The sequence below is a fragment of the Cephus cinctus genome, unplaced genomic scaffold, assembly GCF_000341935.2.
Source record: "Cephus cinctus unplaced genomic scaffold, Ccin1 Ccin1_scaffold0204, whole genome shotgun sequence".
Lineage (NCBI taxonomy): Eukaryota > Metazoa > Arthropoda > Insecta > Hymenoptera > Cephidae > Cephus > Cephus cinctus.
Window position 1 is genome coordinate 16,117 of NW_014332923.1, and position 17,136 is coordinate 33,252.

General features: G+C 34.2%; 1 protein-coding gene across 12 annotated transcripts; it reads right to left on the minus strand.

Moving 5' to 3' along the window:
- Positions 1-16,400, minus strand: LOC107264946 (4-coumarate--CoA ligase 1). 12 transcript variants are annotated; one of them, XM_025082098.1, is made up of 10 exons: positions 16,262-16,392; positions 7,162-7,301; positions 6,257-6,307; positions 4,843-5,158; positions 3,458-3,603; positions 3,004-3,211; positions 2,587-2,920; positions 2,205-2,496; positions 1,202-1,745; positions 1-1,120 (listed from the first exon to the last, which is right to left on the minus strand). In XM_025082098.1, the coding sequence occupies exons 4-10, from the start codon at positions 4,913-4,915 to the stop codon at positions 1,002-1,004; spliced, it is 1,716 nt and encodes a 571-aa protein (XP_024937866.1). In that variant the 5' UTR covers positions 4,916-5,158; positions 6,257-6,307; positions 7,162-7,301; positions 16,262-16,392; the 3' UTR covers positions 1-1,001. The 12 variants fall into 12 exon arrangements, with proteins under 12 accessions (XP_024937866.1, XP_024937868.1, XP_024937871.1 ...); XM_025082100.1 differs by lacking the exon at positions 7,162-7,301 and having other exon boundaries at positions 1,202-1,531; positions 1,610-1,745; positions 16,262-16,390; XM_025082103.1 differs by lacking the exon at positions 7,162-7,301 and adding an exon at positions 4,469-4,713 and having other exon boundaries at positions 16,262-16,389.
- Positions 16,401-17,136: the final 736 nt, after the last annotated feature.

Below are 17,136 nucleotides of genomic sequence, written 5' to 3' on the forward strand. Positions count from 1 at the left end.
TCAGATAAAAGCAAATTACATATATTTATTAACCCGCCCACTGTCGCACTACATTCATTAGATGCGTGGCATTAGTACATTTATTTCCATGTAAAATAATTTTATTATAAATAAATATATTCTACGAATAATAATACCTATAATAATAATACCTATTCTTAACATCCATAATAAACAACTATAGCTATAAGAAGTTATGAAAATATTTGTTGAGGTCAAAACCCTTTCATATATCCCTGTCCATTACTCTCGTAGCAAACTACTAAATAGCATTAACATGATACGATTATACACATATAGTATACTAGGTACCTTTCCATGAAAATCTTAGGAGTTATTGTGATTTTCAACGTTCATGGATCATGATTCATGAATACTAAATTTAGACATATCACAAAATAAGAACTCCAATGATATTAACCAACATGATTATTATGTAAAACGATCAAACTTTATTTGTGGTATTAATAATTATTTCTCTGGAAATTAGTATGTTGCCTTACAAACGTATAATGCAAATCTGTCACCTTGAAGGTTTCTGAATAACATAGTATTGATTAAAGGTATAGTGAATTGTAAAATTATAACGTGGAAATTTTAAGTGTAGTAAATGACTAACCAGAAACCGATCCTTCTCGCCAAACGCGATCGTACCGATATAATTGGCATTCGTCAATTAGATTTGTCATCAACGTTCAGGAAAATTGAATTAGCAGTGAGTCCAGAGCGAATACGGAACAGCAGTATACGGACGTGACCGATCCCGTTGAATTTAAATTTCTCCGATAGGAGAGACCGTTTCACTCATCCAATTCCGTTGAACCGTATAGCCGGTCACATCGGCCCGGTATATTCTAGCAGAAAGTATCGCCAGTAGAAACGTGCTAAAGATAGCCGGACAGATACCGAAGCTCTGGCTTCCCATACCATTCCTTAGTTCGAAAGTAATATTCATATGATAATACTTCACTACATAGACATCGTGGAATTATTCAATCCATTTACAATTTCGCTAATAATTTTTTCAATTCTCTTCTTAATATCTTTCCAGTTGCATTCTTTGGGATATCTTCTAAAAAGTGTACACCTCCTCTCAGCCATTTTTGAGGTGACAATTTACCTGGAAATATTTCGCAATATCAATTTTATATACAATATAAAAATGATGTGCCACGTGAAAAAAGAATAAGCATTTACTCACTATCGACAAACTGACGGATTTCCTGTGCCGAAACGTCGTAGCCAACCTGCTTAACCACAAAAGCTAAAGGAACCTCTCCACAAAGTTCATCGGGCTTCCCTATAACAGCAGCATCCTTAACACCAGGATGAGATAATAATATGTCTTCCAACTCGGCAGGAGCTATTTGAAATCCTTTGTACTTGATCAACTCCTTCAATCTATCTACTATAAAGATATAACCATCCTGATCATAGTACGCTACGTCACCAGTATGTAACCAGCCATCTGCATCGATTGTTTCTGCAGTAGCTTTTGGATTTCCACGATAACCAAGCATAACTTGATCACCTTTACAGCATAATTCACCATGCTGATAACGACCAAGAACTGCGCCAGTCTCGATATCGACTATTTTAGCCTGCATACCTGGCGCAATAGTACCGACTGCCATACTATTCTTATTCTCTTTAGAGTTGACACACACTGCTATCGATAATTCAGTCATACCGTAAGCGTTTCTTATGCATTTTACGCCTGTATTATTGGTAACGGCCTCTAGAACCTTTTTAAGAAATTCATCTATTAAAAATAATATTCCTGGGAATGATTGTCAATATTTTCTTGCTACGAAACTAACGTCTATTAAGAAGTAGAATCTTCCATTAAGAAAAATTCGACTGCTCAGTATGGTCGGTTCACGAGGTCCACGTGTTTTTGACAGTTCGCAAGCAATGCAACTCTTAGCACACGACACGTGGTTTTACATCAACTAACCAAAGTACATGTTAAAATAGAAAAGTAGTATATATTTAGTGCAAAACCATGCATATGCATACTTTGTAACAAATATTTTAAATAATGAAACGTGTGCCTTGATTGGAGAACTCACTGTTTTCGATCTGTCAAAAAAACGATGTCGAACTCGTGGTCCGTTTTAGATATGCTTGATACAGAACAAAGTATATTTGCAGAAAGACTATCAGTACATACATGCTACTGTAGAATGCTTGTTAAAACTTACATCTTGCGAAAGCGAAGCCGCACCACAAATGATTTCTTTCACATTACTAAAATCGTAGCTCCTGACAATTGGATGTTTAGCAAGAAATACCATGACAGATGGTACCACGGGTAAGTGAGTGATTCGATATTTTTGTATAGAATTCAAGAAAGTTTCAGGTTGAAAGGAATTCATTACTACGAATTTTACACCCGCTAACAGTACCGTTAATAACATTCCTTGTCCGTAACCATGGTAAAAGGGTAACAATAACAACATTGTATCATTTCCTTGTAGTCTTAAAACTTTGTTTCTGCAATAAAAGACAATAAAGTTATCGTAAAGCGTAAATTGCGACAACAGACCATTATTCTTTATTGATAAATACGATTAAAATCCTTACTGTAAAAAATAAATTGTCGTTAACATATTTTTATGTGACAGCATAACTCCTTTAGATAAACCAGTTGTGCCACTTGAATATAATATGAAAGCTTCTTGTTTATTCGGGTTAGGGACACTTTCGGCCCTGTATGCTAAGGCATCTGGAATATATCCAGGTCTCTCTAGGATACTCTTCAAAGTGGAAATATTCGTTGACATCGCTTCATCGTCCAACTGAATGAGTTCCACGGTCCAGGATAAAGTTTGAACCACTTGACTGATCAATTTCTCCGTTCGCCGCGACACGAAAATAATGCTAGGCTTGGAAATCTCGAAGGTGTTACGAACTTCCCCTGGGAAGGTGGCAGAAAAAAGTAGGTCGGTACTCGACGTTTGCAAAAAAATGAAATAACTTTTGATTTTCCGGAAGAATTACCTTCGGCATAGGCTGGATTGAATGGAGCTAGTACCGCGCCAAGGTAAAATGTCGCGCACATGGGGATGAGCCAGTTGGGGTGGTTTTCACTGGATATACTGACTCTGTCAGCTGCTTTTATTCCACGAAATCGTAGAGCTTCTGCGAGTTTTATACTTTTTACCAAGATGTCTTCACTTTTGAGAAATTCTCCACTTGCGGCATCCACCTGTTACAAGAAAGTTACGAAACTCTTGGGTACAGTGTGTAATTATTTTATTTTCTCTTGTAAAAAGTATGGGAATAATAACATTTTTTTTTCTTTATATATGAACTATAATTGATAGCTGATAAAAAACGGAAAATGATATTATTAGTCATAGAAATTTGTACTAACACATATTTTAAATTTATTTCAGTTTAATCGATCTTCAGGCTGTTCTATAATTATATAGTTTATTTATATATTACATACTTGAAGAATCCGGTTCTGATTTTGTTGTAATCGCTCCAGAATCCATTGTCCAATACAGATTTTGGGCACTGGCAACGCTGGTGAACCATATAGAATCTTGTCTTGCTTCTCCATTTTTCTTTCTATTTTCCACTCGACGGTTATTTCTGAAATATAAGAATGTGTAAAAACTTCAATTGGTTATAGGATTCGTTCAAAAGTTATCTATGCGACAATGCCTAGAAACTTTTAATCCTAAAAATAATACCATGTTTTTATCAGATTTGTTTGTATATCAATATCTTAATGAATGTTCTTCTACTTATAACTGTCCTTGCATTTTATTGAACGTAAGGCTGTGCGATCATGATAATCATAATAATAATAGGTACTCATAGGTTAAATAATCAATAAAAAAATGTGGAAACTTAAAATACAAACATTAATTAGTCAATGTATTAGAAAACTTTAAATTTCGATTCACAAATCACGAACATTCACTGTACATTAAGTTTATTCATTTTCATATTTATTTATATGACATAGAAGAAAATAATCTTCATGACAAGGGATTCGCAAGAATCTAAGTACATTGATGGGTGTATTTATATCTTATAACGCAAAATTAAATTTGCAGTGTTTGGATACGATGAGAACCGCAATTAATGATGCAGACTAAAAGCTCTAACTCTACAACAATTTATTACTTAAAAGAAGAATGCTTCATTTGTTTTCACATTAGTTAGTACACAGCAAAAATGCAGTTGCTTGAAAAATATTTTTGATGCAAACAAATACAGTGGTCATGTCCGTTCAAATCCATCTTTTGTATAAAGAAGTAATTCTCATTGTTGAATATCACATTCAAAATTTTTACCATAATATGAAAAATATTAAATCAACAAAAATTTGTTAGTGTTAGCACATTCTGGAACTAACACAAATTATGTACGCATTTGAATTAATAAATTTCAAAGAATAAATATAGAATTTATTAAAAATTCAAACATTAATCACCTAAATAATACTTACCACTAAATTGTATATGTAAATGATACAATTTTCTCTTTCGAGAATATAATATTGTTTTTAGAGAATTGAATTTACACTTATTCAAAAAGACAGTATTCGAAAAGATTACGACCCTGATTCGATCAAAATCCGTGGTATATGAGATAAAATCTCGCCCTTATTTGTATACTCTGTTCCCACGAATTACTATATTTCTACGCAGAACAAGCCTGCCAAAATACGTCAAGACTGGAGGCTGAAAGTGTCTGAAAAGTTTATGGTAACTTCAATGTTACCTTAAGTTAATTTTAAAATTATTACTATGATTTATGTATTCGGATGATTATCTTAGCTGTAGATTGATTGTTTCGTTGCAAAATTTCATAATTACTTACCGTATAGTTTACGTGATATACGGAATGAAAGTAGCCAAAAATACACATTGTGAATGTACATTGTGATGTACATGTGGATGTACTTCGTTTTTTAAAATAGAAATATTTTGTTGATAATATTTGAGCTTTTAGGCGGTAAAAGTGAATGAAATTTCTAGGAGATACTTCTTTCACATCAAACATTACTACGATGATTTTTTTATTGAAAATATTGGAATTTGTAAATCATTTTTTACTGCATTGCTTAAACAATATGTGATATAAACATTTTTTCCATAATGGATCTCCGTCCTTCTGCTTGCCTCGAAGATAATACCTTAGGCAGAACATATTTTTTTATTAAACGATATACGTGGAATTCACAGCAATTGGATTACTTTTATTATGATGCTAGGCGAACCACATTAAGAAAAATATGTTGTTACTGTAGTCCATTCTGTGATATTTAACCAATGTTAAAGAGTAACCCAACTGATCGAAATTTATTGTTCGCATTAACAAATCAAATGAGTAAATACATAATTGAACCTTGTTTATATTAAATTCTATTCTTCAGTGAAATAAGTTATTTGTTATACTTAAACGGTTACTCTACTGTGAATGCACTAAAAATAGGGTCAATTTTAAAAATTAATTACTCGACAACTATAACTGAAAATCAATTTATATTTGGCTACATGTCAATAAATTGGCTACATAATCAATAAATTTTGAACATTTCAAAAAAATATTTATTTATAAAAAGGGTATGTAGTGTTGCATGGAAGGTTGCTGCAATTGAACAACAAATTCGTGTACATTGTTTCGTCCATGTGGTTTGTCAGAAACAAAGGAGCAAAATATATTTATAATTTGTATTGTATTGTCTACAATGTGACGGACACATTTACAAATTTTTTTTTATTGGCGAGAACTAATTCTTGAATTTTTTTTCGATTTCTGACCTCAAAATTTGCATTAAAAAATTAATATTTTAATACTCAAAATATTTATTTGAAAAAATGACTCGTCACATGATAGCTACTTCTTTTAATGAACATGTTCTCCAAATTTGAAGCTGATTCATTAATTAGGTCTCGAGATATCGTGTACATCGTTTTGTTGTTCATTCGCAGCAGCCTTCCATGCGACATTACATAACTTTCTTTTTTAAGAAATATTTTTTCAAATTTTCAAAATTTATTAATTAATATGTATATTGACATGTAGCCAAATATAAATTGATTTCCATGTATAACTTTCCTAGTAATTATTTTGAAAAAATTAGCCCTTTTTTTGTGCATTCACAGTAGGATAACCTCTTAATGATATTGAATTTAAATAGAACATGTAGCCGACAAATGGTATATGAATTTTAGTCATCAAAGTTAATTCTGTTCCTTTCCATATATTAATATTGTTAAGGACGTTTTACCTCTTTTACCATTTTTTTATAGCGTTTCCAATTTATATTATTATTGTACATCTGAAGAATATGTATACAAAATGCTAATACTAGTTACCAAATAAATAAATTATCGACGCATTTTAGAAAGTTCATATTTAGTGCATGCTCCTTGGTCGTCAAGCTATACAAGAAAGGAAGCACATATACTATACATTTTTTATTTCGAAACTCCTAATAGGTTTCCAAAAAAAATAGGACAATGAGGGCAGCACTTAGAAGCTTTCTAAAAAGCACAAGAATAATATACTTATTCGAGCAATTGAAAAATATATTTATTGTTGAAATGCTAGGAAACTCGGTTTTTCTAGTGTTCGTAAGTTCGTGAAAGTTGACGCAGTTGCTACGTGCGAAACAACAAAAAAATTCTCAAAACAAATCTACTATATTTTGGTATATCAACTATATTTTCTTCCCCGCAGTAAACATACAGATTGAAACAAGAAAATCAAAGCACTTGTTTTATCGAACAATATCTTCTTCTCAGTGTACAGAAATAAATACATCGAATCCTAAATTTGTTCATATTTACATGCATACGTATTATGTCTACAAAGTTATTCAAGCCAAACGCACCAACTGAAAATAGTCTATAAGATTTTATTTCTACGGTAAAACAACCTTCAAGTGATGCGTTTATACTGAATAAGCTCCTATATTTGTAGTAAAAATTGCCTTTCTATATCTTAAGAACCGTATGGTAAATTTCATTAAAATGTTGTGTAGCTCAATTAAGCTATCGCTAAAATACAAAATTGCGAGTGACCAAACCATCTTAACCAGAATAAGTATAATTTAAATCACGAAATTTGACATTCATATTTGTTTACAAAATAATCTAATTCGAAAGGCTTTACTGTTAGAATATTCAGTACCACTCAAAACGATGTTGTTTCAGGAATTGTTATAACGCTCGTCTTTTAGTCTACTTTTATTTAAAAGCGATCCAACAATCAATCGACAGTCATCTTTTGATATTGCAGAAGGTACATCTGCGTCTTTACTTCGAGCGTGTCTAAAATTAAAAGAATTGATAGCAACTGATTAATCAAAATGAAGATAACGAAAGTATGATTACACTTATCACAAGGTAGAGTATATATGAACCGCAGAGCTATATCACGTTGCTCTAATACGGGAAGCTATTTGCGTGATAATTTACAACCCAACATTATTTTCCACGCGGTACCATAAATATTGGTTTTCCAAAAGCACTGAATGTTTATCACGCTCGAGTCTTATTCGGATGCCATAAAATTTCGCAGGCCGTTTTCGCAATATTAAAATATCACAAAGTTTGCCGTCGAAGAACGAAGCCACATAACGAACTATGTGGATGTGATAGGATGAGAAAAGGAAGATATGACAAATTGTTTATATCAGTCAAGTTACTCGTATGAGTAGAAAAACCCAAACATCACCGATGGATCCATTCTGACAAAATAAAAAAAGATGTCACAAAAAAAAAAATTCGAAATGTGGTACCTATACAAAATTTATTTACGCCATTATTATTTTTGGATTTAATCGAAATCTACAAACAAAATATCACTGTTCATTTACTCTCCAATTGACAAATTTGGTTTGCACTTTGCTAAGATTGAATCTATAAACAGCCAGTTGAAATTGACCGTCTTGCTTGGTTCTATCTTCGTGTTGTCGTCATTCCTCTCCACGGATGTTTGCGGCTCCCCGTAACCCGATACAATTTATGCGTCTGCGTATGGAAGTGGGGTGTGCAAGGGCACTAGGATGAGCCGAGAATGCGTTCCGAGGAGTCATTGAAGTGTTGGAGATCCGTTCAATCGAGGGGTCGGTAGTTCTCTGGGGGCAGTCAGTGAACGTGGGCAAATGTGGCCCGGAATAGCGCGTGCCGTTCTGATTGTAGCGCCCATACTGGGACACGTGAGCGGCATACCTACGATATAGACTGTCTCAAGCAGCGCGTCTGGACACACTCCGGGAATACTTATGGATAGCAGCAACATCCATCTAACCTCTGTAACCTCATTCCGATAGAATTGAACGTGAAGGACTTTTATGGAAACCAATAGGAATTCAGACATAAGACGAGGGCCAGTTTTGTTTCGAGCTTTGCGAGCCAACACGATCGTTTTGAATTTGATCCAACATACATATTTCTTGAAGATGTAAGAAACTTCTACTGAAAATTCATCTCATGGAAAGGAATATACAAATCTGCAAAATACGTAATCTGGAATATACGAAATGCAAGCAAAAAATATGTCAAAGATTACAGGCGTACACCTACTGAACCACGAAAAACAACGAGATACGAGAATAATAATAAAGAAACGGTGCAGTCTTTGAAAATCCCATTGAAATCTCAAAATAATAAAGCGATCCGCGAGTAAGTAGAATTTCGTGAATTAGTGGATGAGCGAATTAGTCTATAGCGAAGGATTTTGATAACGTATGACTTTATCTGGCATTCTCGCTAGCAGGTAGTCTGCTTACTCAAGATAATAGCGACGTGGCTGCGCCTCGCGAAAGGGGTAAGTAAGGATATTTCACTGAGCAATGTCAGTCGTCGGAGATTGTACAGTAGTATGAGGCTCGAAGTAGGGTTGCTGAGTAGATGGTGGTGGAAGTCGGAAGCAAGGAGAGGGAAAAGGTCGGCCCTGGCTGTAGAGCGAAGGGTGAGAGAGATTCTCTCTCGGCGAGCTACAAGAACTTCATTTTCCGAGCCATTACGCCCCGTCCCACTGCACCTCCTAGAAACCCCTTTACCCCTTAAATTAATTTATATCGAAATTTTAAATGACACTCATCGGGCCATGCAATAAATAACCGGGGGCAGCGCTTTTTCTCTAACACGCGCCTCACTATTTACACCACGCTAGACTACGAGGAGTGACAATGCCCATAAGAGATAGGTATAGGGTTGGTACCAGCTACCTTTACTTGAAAGACATTTCGCCCCTCCACCTTCTGAGAGCCATGGTAACCAAGAGAAGTGAGGTACTTGAGAAGCAGCTAACGCGAAGTCACTCTTCCATCCTTGAAGAATTGTATCAGAGAGGAGCGTTCTTGATATATTCTACTCGCGTGGCTGACACCTTTATGGTAAGCCAAGAAAAAAAGTCGGAAATAGTCGAACCAAGTGTGGGTTAGCTTTTGCCTCGAGAATCTTAACATCAGAAATCTTGAAGAGGGTATATTACATTTTGTATTTTAAGCAGATACTTTACCCTCTCGAGTTTAATACACTGAGGGTATTTTGAAAATAAATATCCATTATGTCAGTGGGGAAGAGTACTTGAGTATTACTTATAGGTACAGAATACCGTATCGATTGATAACAATGGGAAGTATGTCAATTGACTCGCATTTTAAAATTACAATATTTAGGATGTGATGTGATGACTTTCCAATAGTTTCAGCGGACACACTGGCTGTGTAAGTGAAACGAGTTGTATGGGAGGTACCACAAAGGAGAAGCTGATATGGCAATCATATCGATATGGGCATTATAATGGCCTGTTATAATAATCGCCTTTTCTTTTCTCAAATTGATCTTTATTTCGTACTTATTGGTAACAGAAGCCCATTCCACGTGAATGAATCACAAAACGTTCACTTGCGTATTTCTGGCTTACAAAGGTATCATTATTTCCCATAAAGTCGAACAATTGTTAAACCGCCATTAGCCACTTGATACTGTTTCAAAGTGAAATACTTTAGGATTTTTAATATTGCCGAATCAGCTATTATGATACAACTTACTTATTATTCGTATTATTTATAAAAAGAATATCTCGTTTTATTTCATAGAATATTTTGATGATTGCTTTTCAAGATGGCGTACACTCGTTGGTTTGCCGCGTTAAGTCTTAATCTCTTTAAAGATTCGTCTTTTACCTAGTTAATAATTTGCACGCTCGTAGGAATCAAACTCTACATATAATCACTCTCGCTTTTCAAGCCTTTCTACCTCCCTTATCTCTTTTAATATATTGGACGTACGACGCCCGGCTGCCCTTATCCAACTCTTGTCTTTATTATCAGTAAAGATTATTGCATGGAGACCAATTCCAATTTCTATTACCACCATAATTTTTAAAGTGGAACAAAATCCTTTATTGGACATCGATTTTATACACGAATTTGATGTCTGTCTACCTACGTCAATTTCTACTTGCAAGCCGTCCTCTCAACATGGCTATATTTCAGCCAGTTTTTCGAATGTAAATTTGGAATTTACAGATGTTATTCTTAAAACTATAAACTAGCAGAAAAAAATTGAGTTCGTTTAACCCGCAAGTAGAATACACTCTTAACCTTTAGACAACCGGTAAATTTGTATGAAAAAAGTGATCTTTTTTCACTGGAAATTCATGCATGTAAATAACCTGTATGTGCCGGAAAGTCGTAAGTTTCTGTTAGCACTACTATAGCGGAGTTACCGATACTCTAAAAGTTAACTAGAGACTTTGAAATCGACTCTTCTATATTTTATAAAGATATATCAATTATCAAGTGTTTGATTAGCTTTTTTTTATATACATTTGAAGCTGAAATTGATTCAAGACATATTTTATTCTTTATTAAATATACCTGTTGCAGGATTGAATAACGAGAGTCAATAAATACGCATGTGCACTGTAAATAACCTAGGACTGATCATTTGGGCCTTAGCTAAGATAATCCGGTGATCTAACAAGACGTGTAAAAACATTCCGAAGGTAATTATTGTCATCAAATTGTTATACATAAAGTAAGCGAAGATAATTTCTTTAGAATATTCAAGTGCTCATGTTAAGGCGTAACGAAACATGATCTACATGTTCAATAAACAAGCGGCTGTTTTCGTGACAAATTTTATTTCAGTAAAAAATGTTCCCACTTCAGTAAATTATATAACATATTTATTTAAAAAATTTTTACCTAAATATTTGGAGTATTTATATGATTTTATATCCCTGATGTACCGTATATTCCGTCCCGCGTACGACACTTGAAGATGCCGCGTTCAAGGGCAAGTTCTCCCCCTCGTTTTGGCGCCAAAATCTAGCGACATCGTCGGGCGATTAAATATTTTGACAGTTTCAATACGTGTCACAAAAGTAGACCAGAACTCAAAAATCCAGAATTAGGGTTAGGTTATGGAAAAAGAATCACATCTACCGATCGACTTATTATTTTGTATGGTAAGTAGTAAGTTTCTTAAGATTAACTTAATAAGTTTCATTTAAGGGCTCACATACCTCTGACATTTTCAAAAAATCGAATTTTTTTTACGGATTTTTATTGGTTAGATATACTTTTAAGAATTTTTGTTAAAAATTTAAAAAAAATTTCACTCCGTTACAAAGTTACAGCAATAAATGTGACCGGACGTCAGATTGGGACGGTTAACGGTTACCTGCCGCACCCCTCTCGAAAGAAGATGCTAACCGATTGAAATACGCCAGGATACAATCAATTCAATCCAAAAAAGTTAGAATTGACAAGAGATTGCAGGAAACCATAAAAACACGAAGATACAGGAGGAAGAAGGTGTACAGTACGAAGCTGGAATGGGAGACTGCCATAAGCTCACGTTGTACCTAACAGAAACTTTAAACGCGTTTTTTTCGAAATTACGTTTTTAGACAGTGTCGACACGATAACTCAGTCAATTTTCAATATTTTTGTTTAATCTGGGTAATTATTTTCTCTATGGGAGTTTTTTAAATTCCTGGTTGGACAATTTTTTATAAATTATTAAACACTAACCTTTTTTCTATATTGCAATCTGAAATTTCAAATACTGCAATTTCTTTATTTCTGAAAAAAAATTCCCTCCGTCAGACTATAACTAGTACATTATTTTACAAGATTCTTTTTTATTTTTGCAGATAACTCATCATTGCTCGTCGTTCTCTCTCTTCAGATAATCAAATTTAATTCCATTTTATTGTAGCTTGTACGGAGTTCCAAACAATTTCTCAATATAATTTCATGTCACGGAGGACAAGGGATTCAACACTAGTGAATTCTACGAGTTAGAGCGAGCATCCCTGAATTATGAAGAAAGACCAAAGATACCCTTTGACTCAGGAAGCAGATAATAGAGTACATTTTCAGATTAGACTAACAGAATAAAGCTTGTTATTCATCTCCAAATTCCTAAACATATAATTGAATTTGTCTTCCAGACTATAAGAGCCATCTCAAATATACCAGGTAAAACAAAAAGTCCTTTCCCACTTGATAATCCATCCTGTCTGTGCGTCTGTATTTAGTTCTGTAGATGCGTACGACTTTACCGACTCGTTTCCTTCTTATTTTTTTGAAAATTCAAGTAGCGATGATCCGCGAGATAATACGAGTTTCCCCTGATGTTGTCACGTAGAAAGACGAAGGATTTACCCCATCTCCAAAAGCCATCCCAGAGTGCTAATTTATTATGGATCAAACGTTGTGTCGGAATACACAGACTTCTTTTTTTTTTCAAGTTTTTACGAAATTTAACTCGAAAAAATTTAGTGAGATACTACGAGGATCTCCGAGTTACGAAGAAATAGCAGAAACGCTGTTCAATCGTAAAAATCTCGACGAAACGTCAATTTTTACATTTCTTGACATCTAGGACTCTACTAACTTGATTCCTCTTTCAATTTTTGCATAGTCAAAATGAGCAATGATCTACACGACATAGTAAAAACATGTTCCGTGTCCTTCCAATAGCAGAACATAAGTTATTTATCAATTGTAAGAAAATCTGATCCAATTAAGTTTAGTTATTAGAAAATCTGATCCAATTAAGTAAGTAATGTATGTAATATGATTGTACAATAAGTTATATTCTGTATTTTCTAACTCAAATCGTCTGTTGCGTAAATTAGGTTTCAATTGTTTATTTTTTTCTTTAAAAATTGTTTAGTATAAAATCCTGAAATACGTACGTCATATATACTTTTATATTAGACATTGGCACGCATTCAGCAAACGGTAAAATTACCTTAATGTCTTCATGTTTTCTCAAACATTATTGGAGGACAAAATATACAACTTTTCTCTTAAGCGAAGGACAATACTCTCATTTCTCGTAAGAATGAAGTAAAAGTACCACCTATCAAAGTGAAAGTACCCCTTTGAAACAAAACACGATAAATCTCACTTTATGAGTTACTACGAAACGCCATCAAATGGTGGCTCAAATAACTTGCAAATGAAATTTGAAAAAATGAATATTCATTTGGGGTCTACGTGCCCACTGGCTCGTGTAATGGATATCCACTTTTAGTCTGGCCTATAGCATTCAAGGCTCGTCCACTTCGACAATTTCGAATTCTTTAGCCACTGTAATCAGCCCTATATCGGCACTTATATGATCCATATCGAGCAGACATAAAACGTAAAAGAGATTATTTAATGGAAATGAATATATTTACTCGAGTGATATTTAACTCGTAAAATTCATGAGCTCGTTTTACGAGCCAATCGATTGTCATTTCACAAGGAACGCAGTATGTCATAGTCGACGCAATGTCTGCAATTCAGTACGTCGATTATTATCAGAAAATGCTGTCGTCGTGTGCGCTAAAGCTCTAAAGCAATGTCAAGAGCGCGACTGACAGATATATGCCAGAGGATTCTCGCTATAGTAACGCCCAAGAGAAAAGGGCCAAGTATCGTTGTCAAAGTACGTGGCGAAATTGTTTTGCACCGTAAAGTAGAGATACCACAGCTTACCACACGCCAAATACGTGCAGTAAGTTGGTATACATGTGTAGTACTGCTCACGTACCGGATGTTCTAAAAATGGAGGAACCAACTTTAATAACAATATAAAACAACCCACGGAACAAAAATATATTCTACTACTATATCTCGACATTGGATATTGAACACAAATATGTAAATATTTATTCCAAAGATGCTGTATACGTAACATTGTGGATTATTCCTATTAAACGTAACAGTTCTCCAATACAAGTTTTATTTTTAAATTACTGATTCCTTTAGATTTAATGGTAAAATGAAGATGCAGTTCTGTTTACAGGCCTGATTTTTCTGTTGTTTTTTTTGTGACTTGTTTGAATCATTTACTCTTCGACACCCTGTAGAGAGATCTAAATACGTATAGGGGATATAGTCAAGAGCTATTCCGCTCATACTCCAAGCTCTGGTTATGCTACGACATAGGAACTCGGCTCTAGCGAACTGTCAAGGCACGACGGTGGCACGCGCGCTGCGAACAGTTAATTCGGCGATTTCGTACAGTTTTAACGACACTTTAACGTTGTCGCGAAGTTCACCGTATCGCTATATAATGATAATACTTCAATCACCGACGTAACTTCTACTATTATTATTGAAAATCTGTCACCGGTTATAACGCTCGTTGGTACACGATTTTGCAATTATCAATGCAAATGTATACATACTGTATATTATCCCCTAGAAAAACCGTTTCGCGGAAAAATCCTTATCGAGTACAGAATTGTTGTGAATTTCCCACCTTAAAAGGAAATACGTACATTTATATCATGCATTATTGTTCTACTAGCAAAAATTCATATTATACTGCCAAGAAGCATAAGTTACTACATATATGTATATTATATGATCTAGCATTAACTCATAATTTCAATTGTATTTTTGAAATTTCTTGTAACATCTTTGATACTCTTTGGTGTTAGTATTGCTTCTTATATTTAATTATGTAATAATGGTCATTTAATAATTAATAAAAACGTTAAGAGTATCTTATTGGGTACCACTTGGCGGATCCGTGCCCAATATTGTATTTACATTACTGACTTCGAGATACCTTGAAATTCCTCGTCCGATACCTAGACATAAGGAACTGCGGAGAGGAAGGCCTGGACACCCTAGAACTCGAATTCCACCATATAAAATACAGGAAACTACGTCGAGTTGCGCGCGCGTACACACACCCGCAGGCGCGCGCGTGCTGTACGCGAATGGTCTGTTTCTTGTGAGGGTTAAAGGATTAATTAATAATTTTATGCTGTTGTGAAGGCAGCTTGACACACAAAATATGTTTTTTTTTGTATTGTATATCTGTGAATTGCCAGCGCCATCTGTTGTTTAAAAAAATATTAGGTTGGAACATAATAATTTTAAAACTTTTTAAGATAAACTTCTCGTTATATTTTTCTTAAAGAGTAAATACAATTTTAATTAACATATAATTCATCATTAACAATATTGCACTGGACACGCAATCTAGTATTCATACCCGCACTCCTAGAAATTTTCAAAAGCTTCTCTAAAGTTTGAGACTAATATCAAAATAGTTGTCGGATTATTATGTTCCAACCTAATAATAAAGGCTAAGTAGTCATCCGTCGTCTAGAAAAGTAAATGAACATGTGAAGACGACGGAACACAAATAAGCTGATATCGCTCGCCCTCTCAATACGTCCTGATCTCGTAAACCAAGCTCTTTGATCTTGGTGACAATTGATTCCGAACTCCCGATTCCTATAATGAATCTATCAATAACTTTCTCTCATATATACCAATTCGTAAGATATTTGATTCCAAAAATAGGTACAAGACTTGGCTCGGGTAAAGTCTCGGCGGGTCGTGCCCTGTACAACCGGTTGTTTGTACTTGTCGCGAGACTCGACCGAGTTTCTTGATAAGATATGACAAGGTCATGGATTTCATAACAATAAACTAGGCGTGAATACATTATACTAAAGTCCTTTTCTTATATTCTGCGTATATATTTAAACGTCAGGAATTATTATTAAAATAATAGATAATTCTTAGGCTTGTAGATATATTACTGTGTTAATATAAATATACGTAATTTTAGATTTATATCAAAAAATTAAAAGTGCGTACTAAACGGTGATAAATAGGCAATGTATATTAGTGGGAAAAAAATTCTCTCGGTATAAAATTAAATCAAAATAAAGTTATTGATATAATAATTAATATATTAATTTTACTTACCAAAATGTATATAAGATTATTGTATCGATTACTCACAATTTTCTAGGTTTCCGTAAATGAATTTGTTTATATCAAAGCAGTGGGTGAGAATAGTTTCTTCTATGAGAGTTACTAGAAACGAAGTGAACTGCTGTACAGTCTTATTTCAACTGTGTCAATGTACGACTATGTATGAATGGTATAAGGCCGCAATATCAGAAAGACTTTATTTGTTATCGCTATTACAGAATAACTTCAAGAAATATTCCAATATTAATACTTGGACTCCATTAAATGGTATAATTATCGCCTGCGAGTATACGTGATAAATAAAGCAACGCTATATGTACCTAGGTATATTATATGACACGTTTCTTTTAAACTTTAGATATGAAAAGAAAGAAGTTCTACCTATCAATAATTATCAGGTATGAATTATGAAAAAATAAAAGTATGAGAAATACAAGTCTCCCATTCTTTACTAAATCACTAAATTCTTGGGTGCTTTCATGAAATAGCTTTAGCCTTCCTGGCCTTAGGGTTCGCTTTGCCACTTCATGCTCTTCTGATTCTCCGTCATAGTTGAAATACCCTACGTGCCGAACGCAAGAGAAGAGTTATAAAGCTGGACGCATTGTTCCGCGATAACTACGGTTCATGGTAGATACTCTCAGTGCGAAATGAAAACCAATGGATAGAAGCAATGAATCGAGGTTTACACTCCTATGAATACTTTCACAGGTATACATATGTATACTACGAATGTAAAGGAATCTTATTTTTTATTTCGACATTTATTTCTAAGACTTTGTTACCTTAGATTGATCTCCCACTGATTAAGATGCATGCAACCGTCGAGGTGACAGCAAATGGATTGAAAGTAGCTGCTCACTATAGATAATCTTTATTATTATAGAAAAACAGTTTACTTG

Bases quoted from the DNA above. Each gene is read 5' to 3' on its own strand.
- LOC107264946 (XM_025082098.1), bottom strand. From the start codon at position 4,915: ATGTACATCACAATGTACATTCACAATGTGTATTTTTGGCTACTTTCA. The intron at 2,921-3,003 runs GTAATTCTTCCG...CCACCTTCCCAG, and splicing joins CAATCCAGCCTATGCCGAAG to GGGAAGTTCGTAACACCTTC. The intron at 1,746-2,204 runs GTAAGTTTTAAC...TTTCTTAAAAAG, and splicing joins CGGCTTCGCTTTCGCAAGAT to GTTCTAGAGGCCGTTACCAA.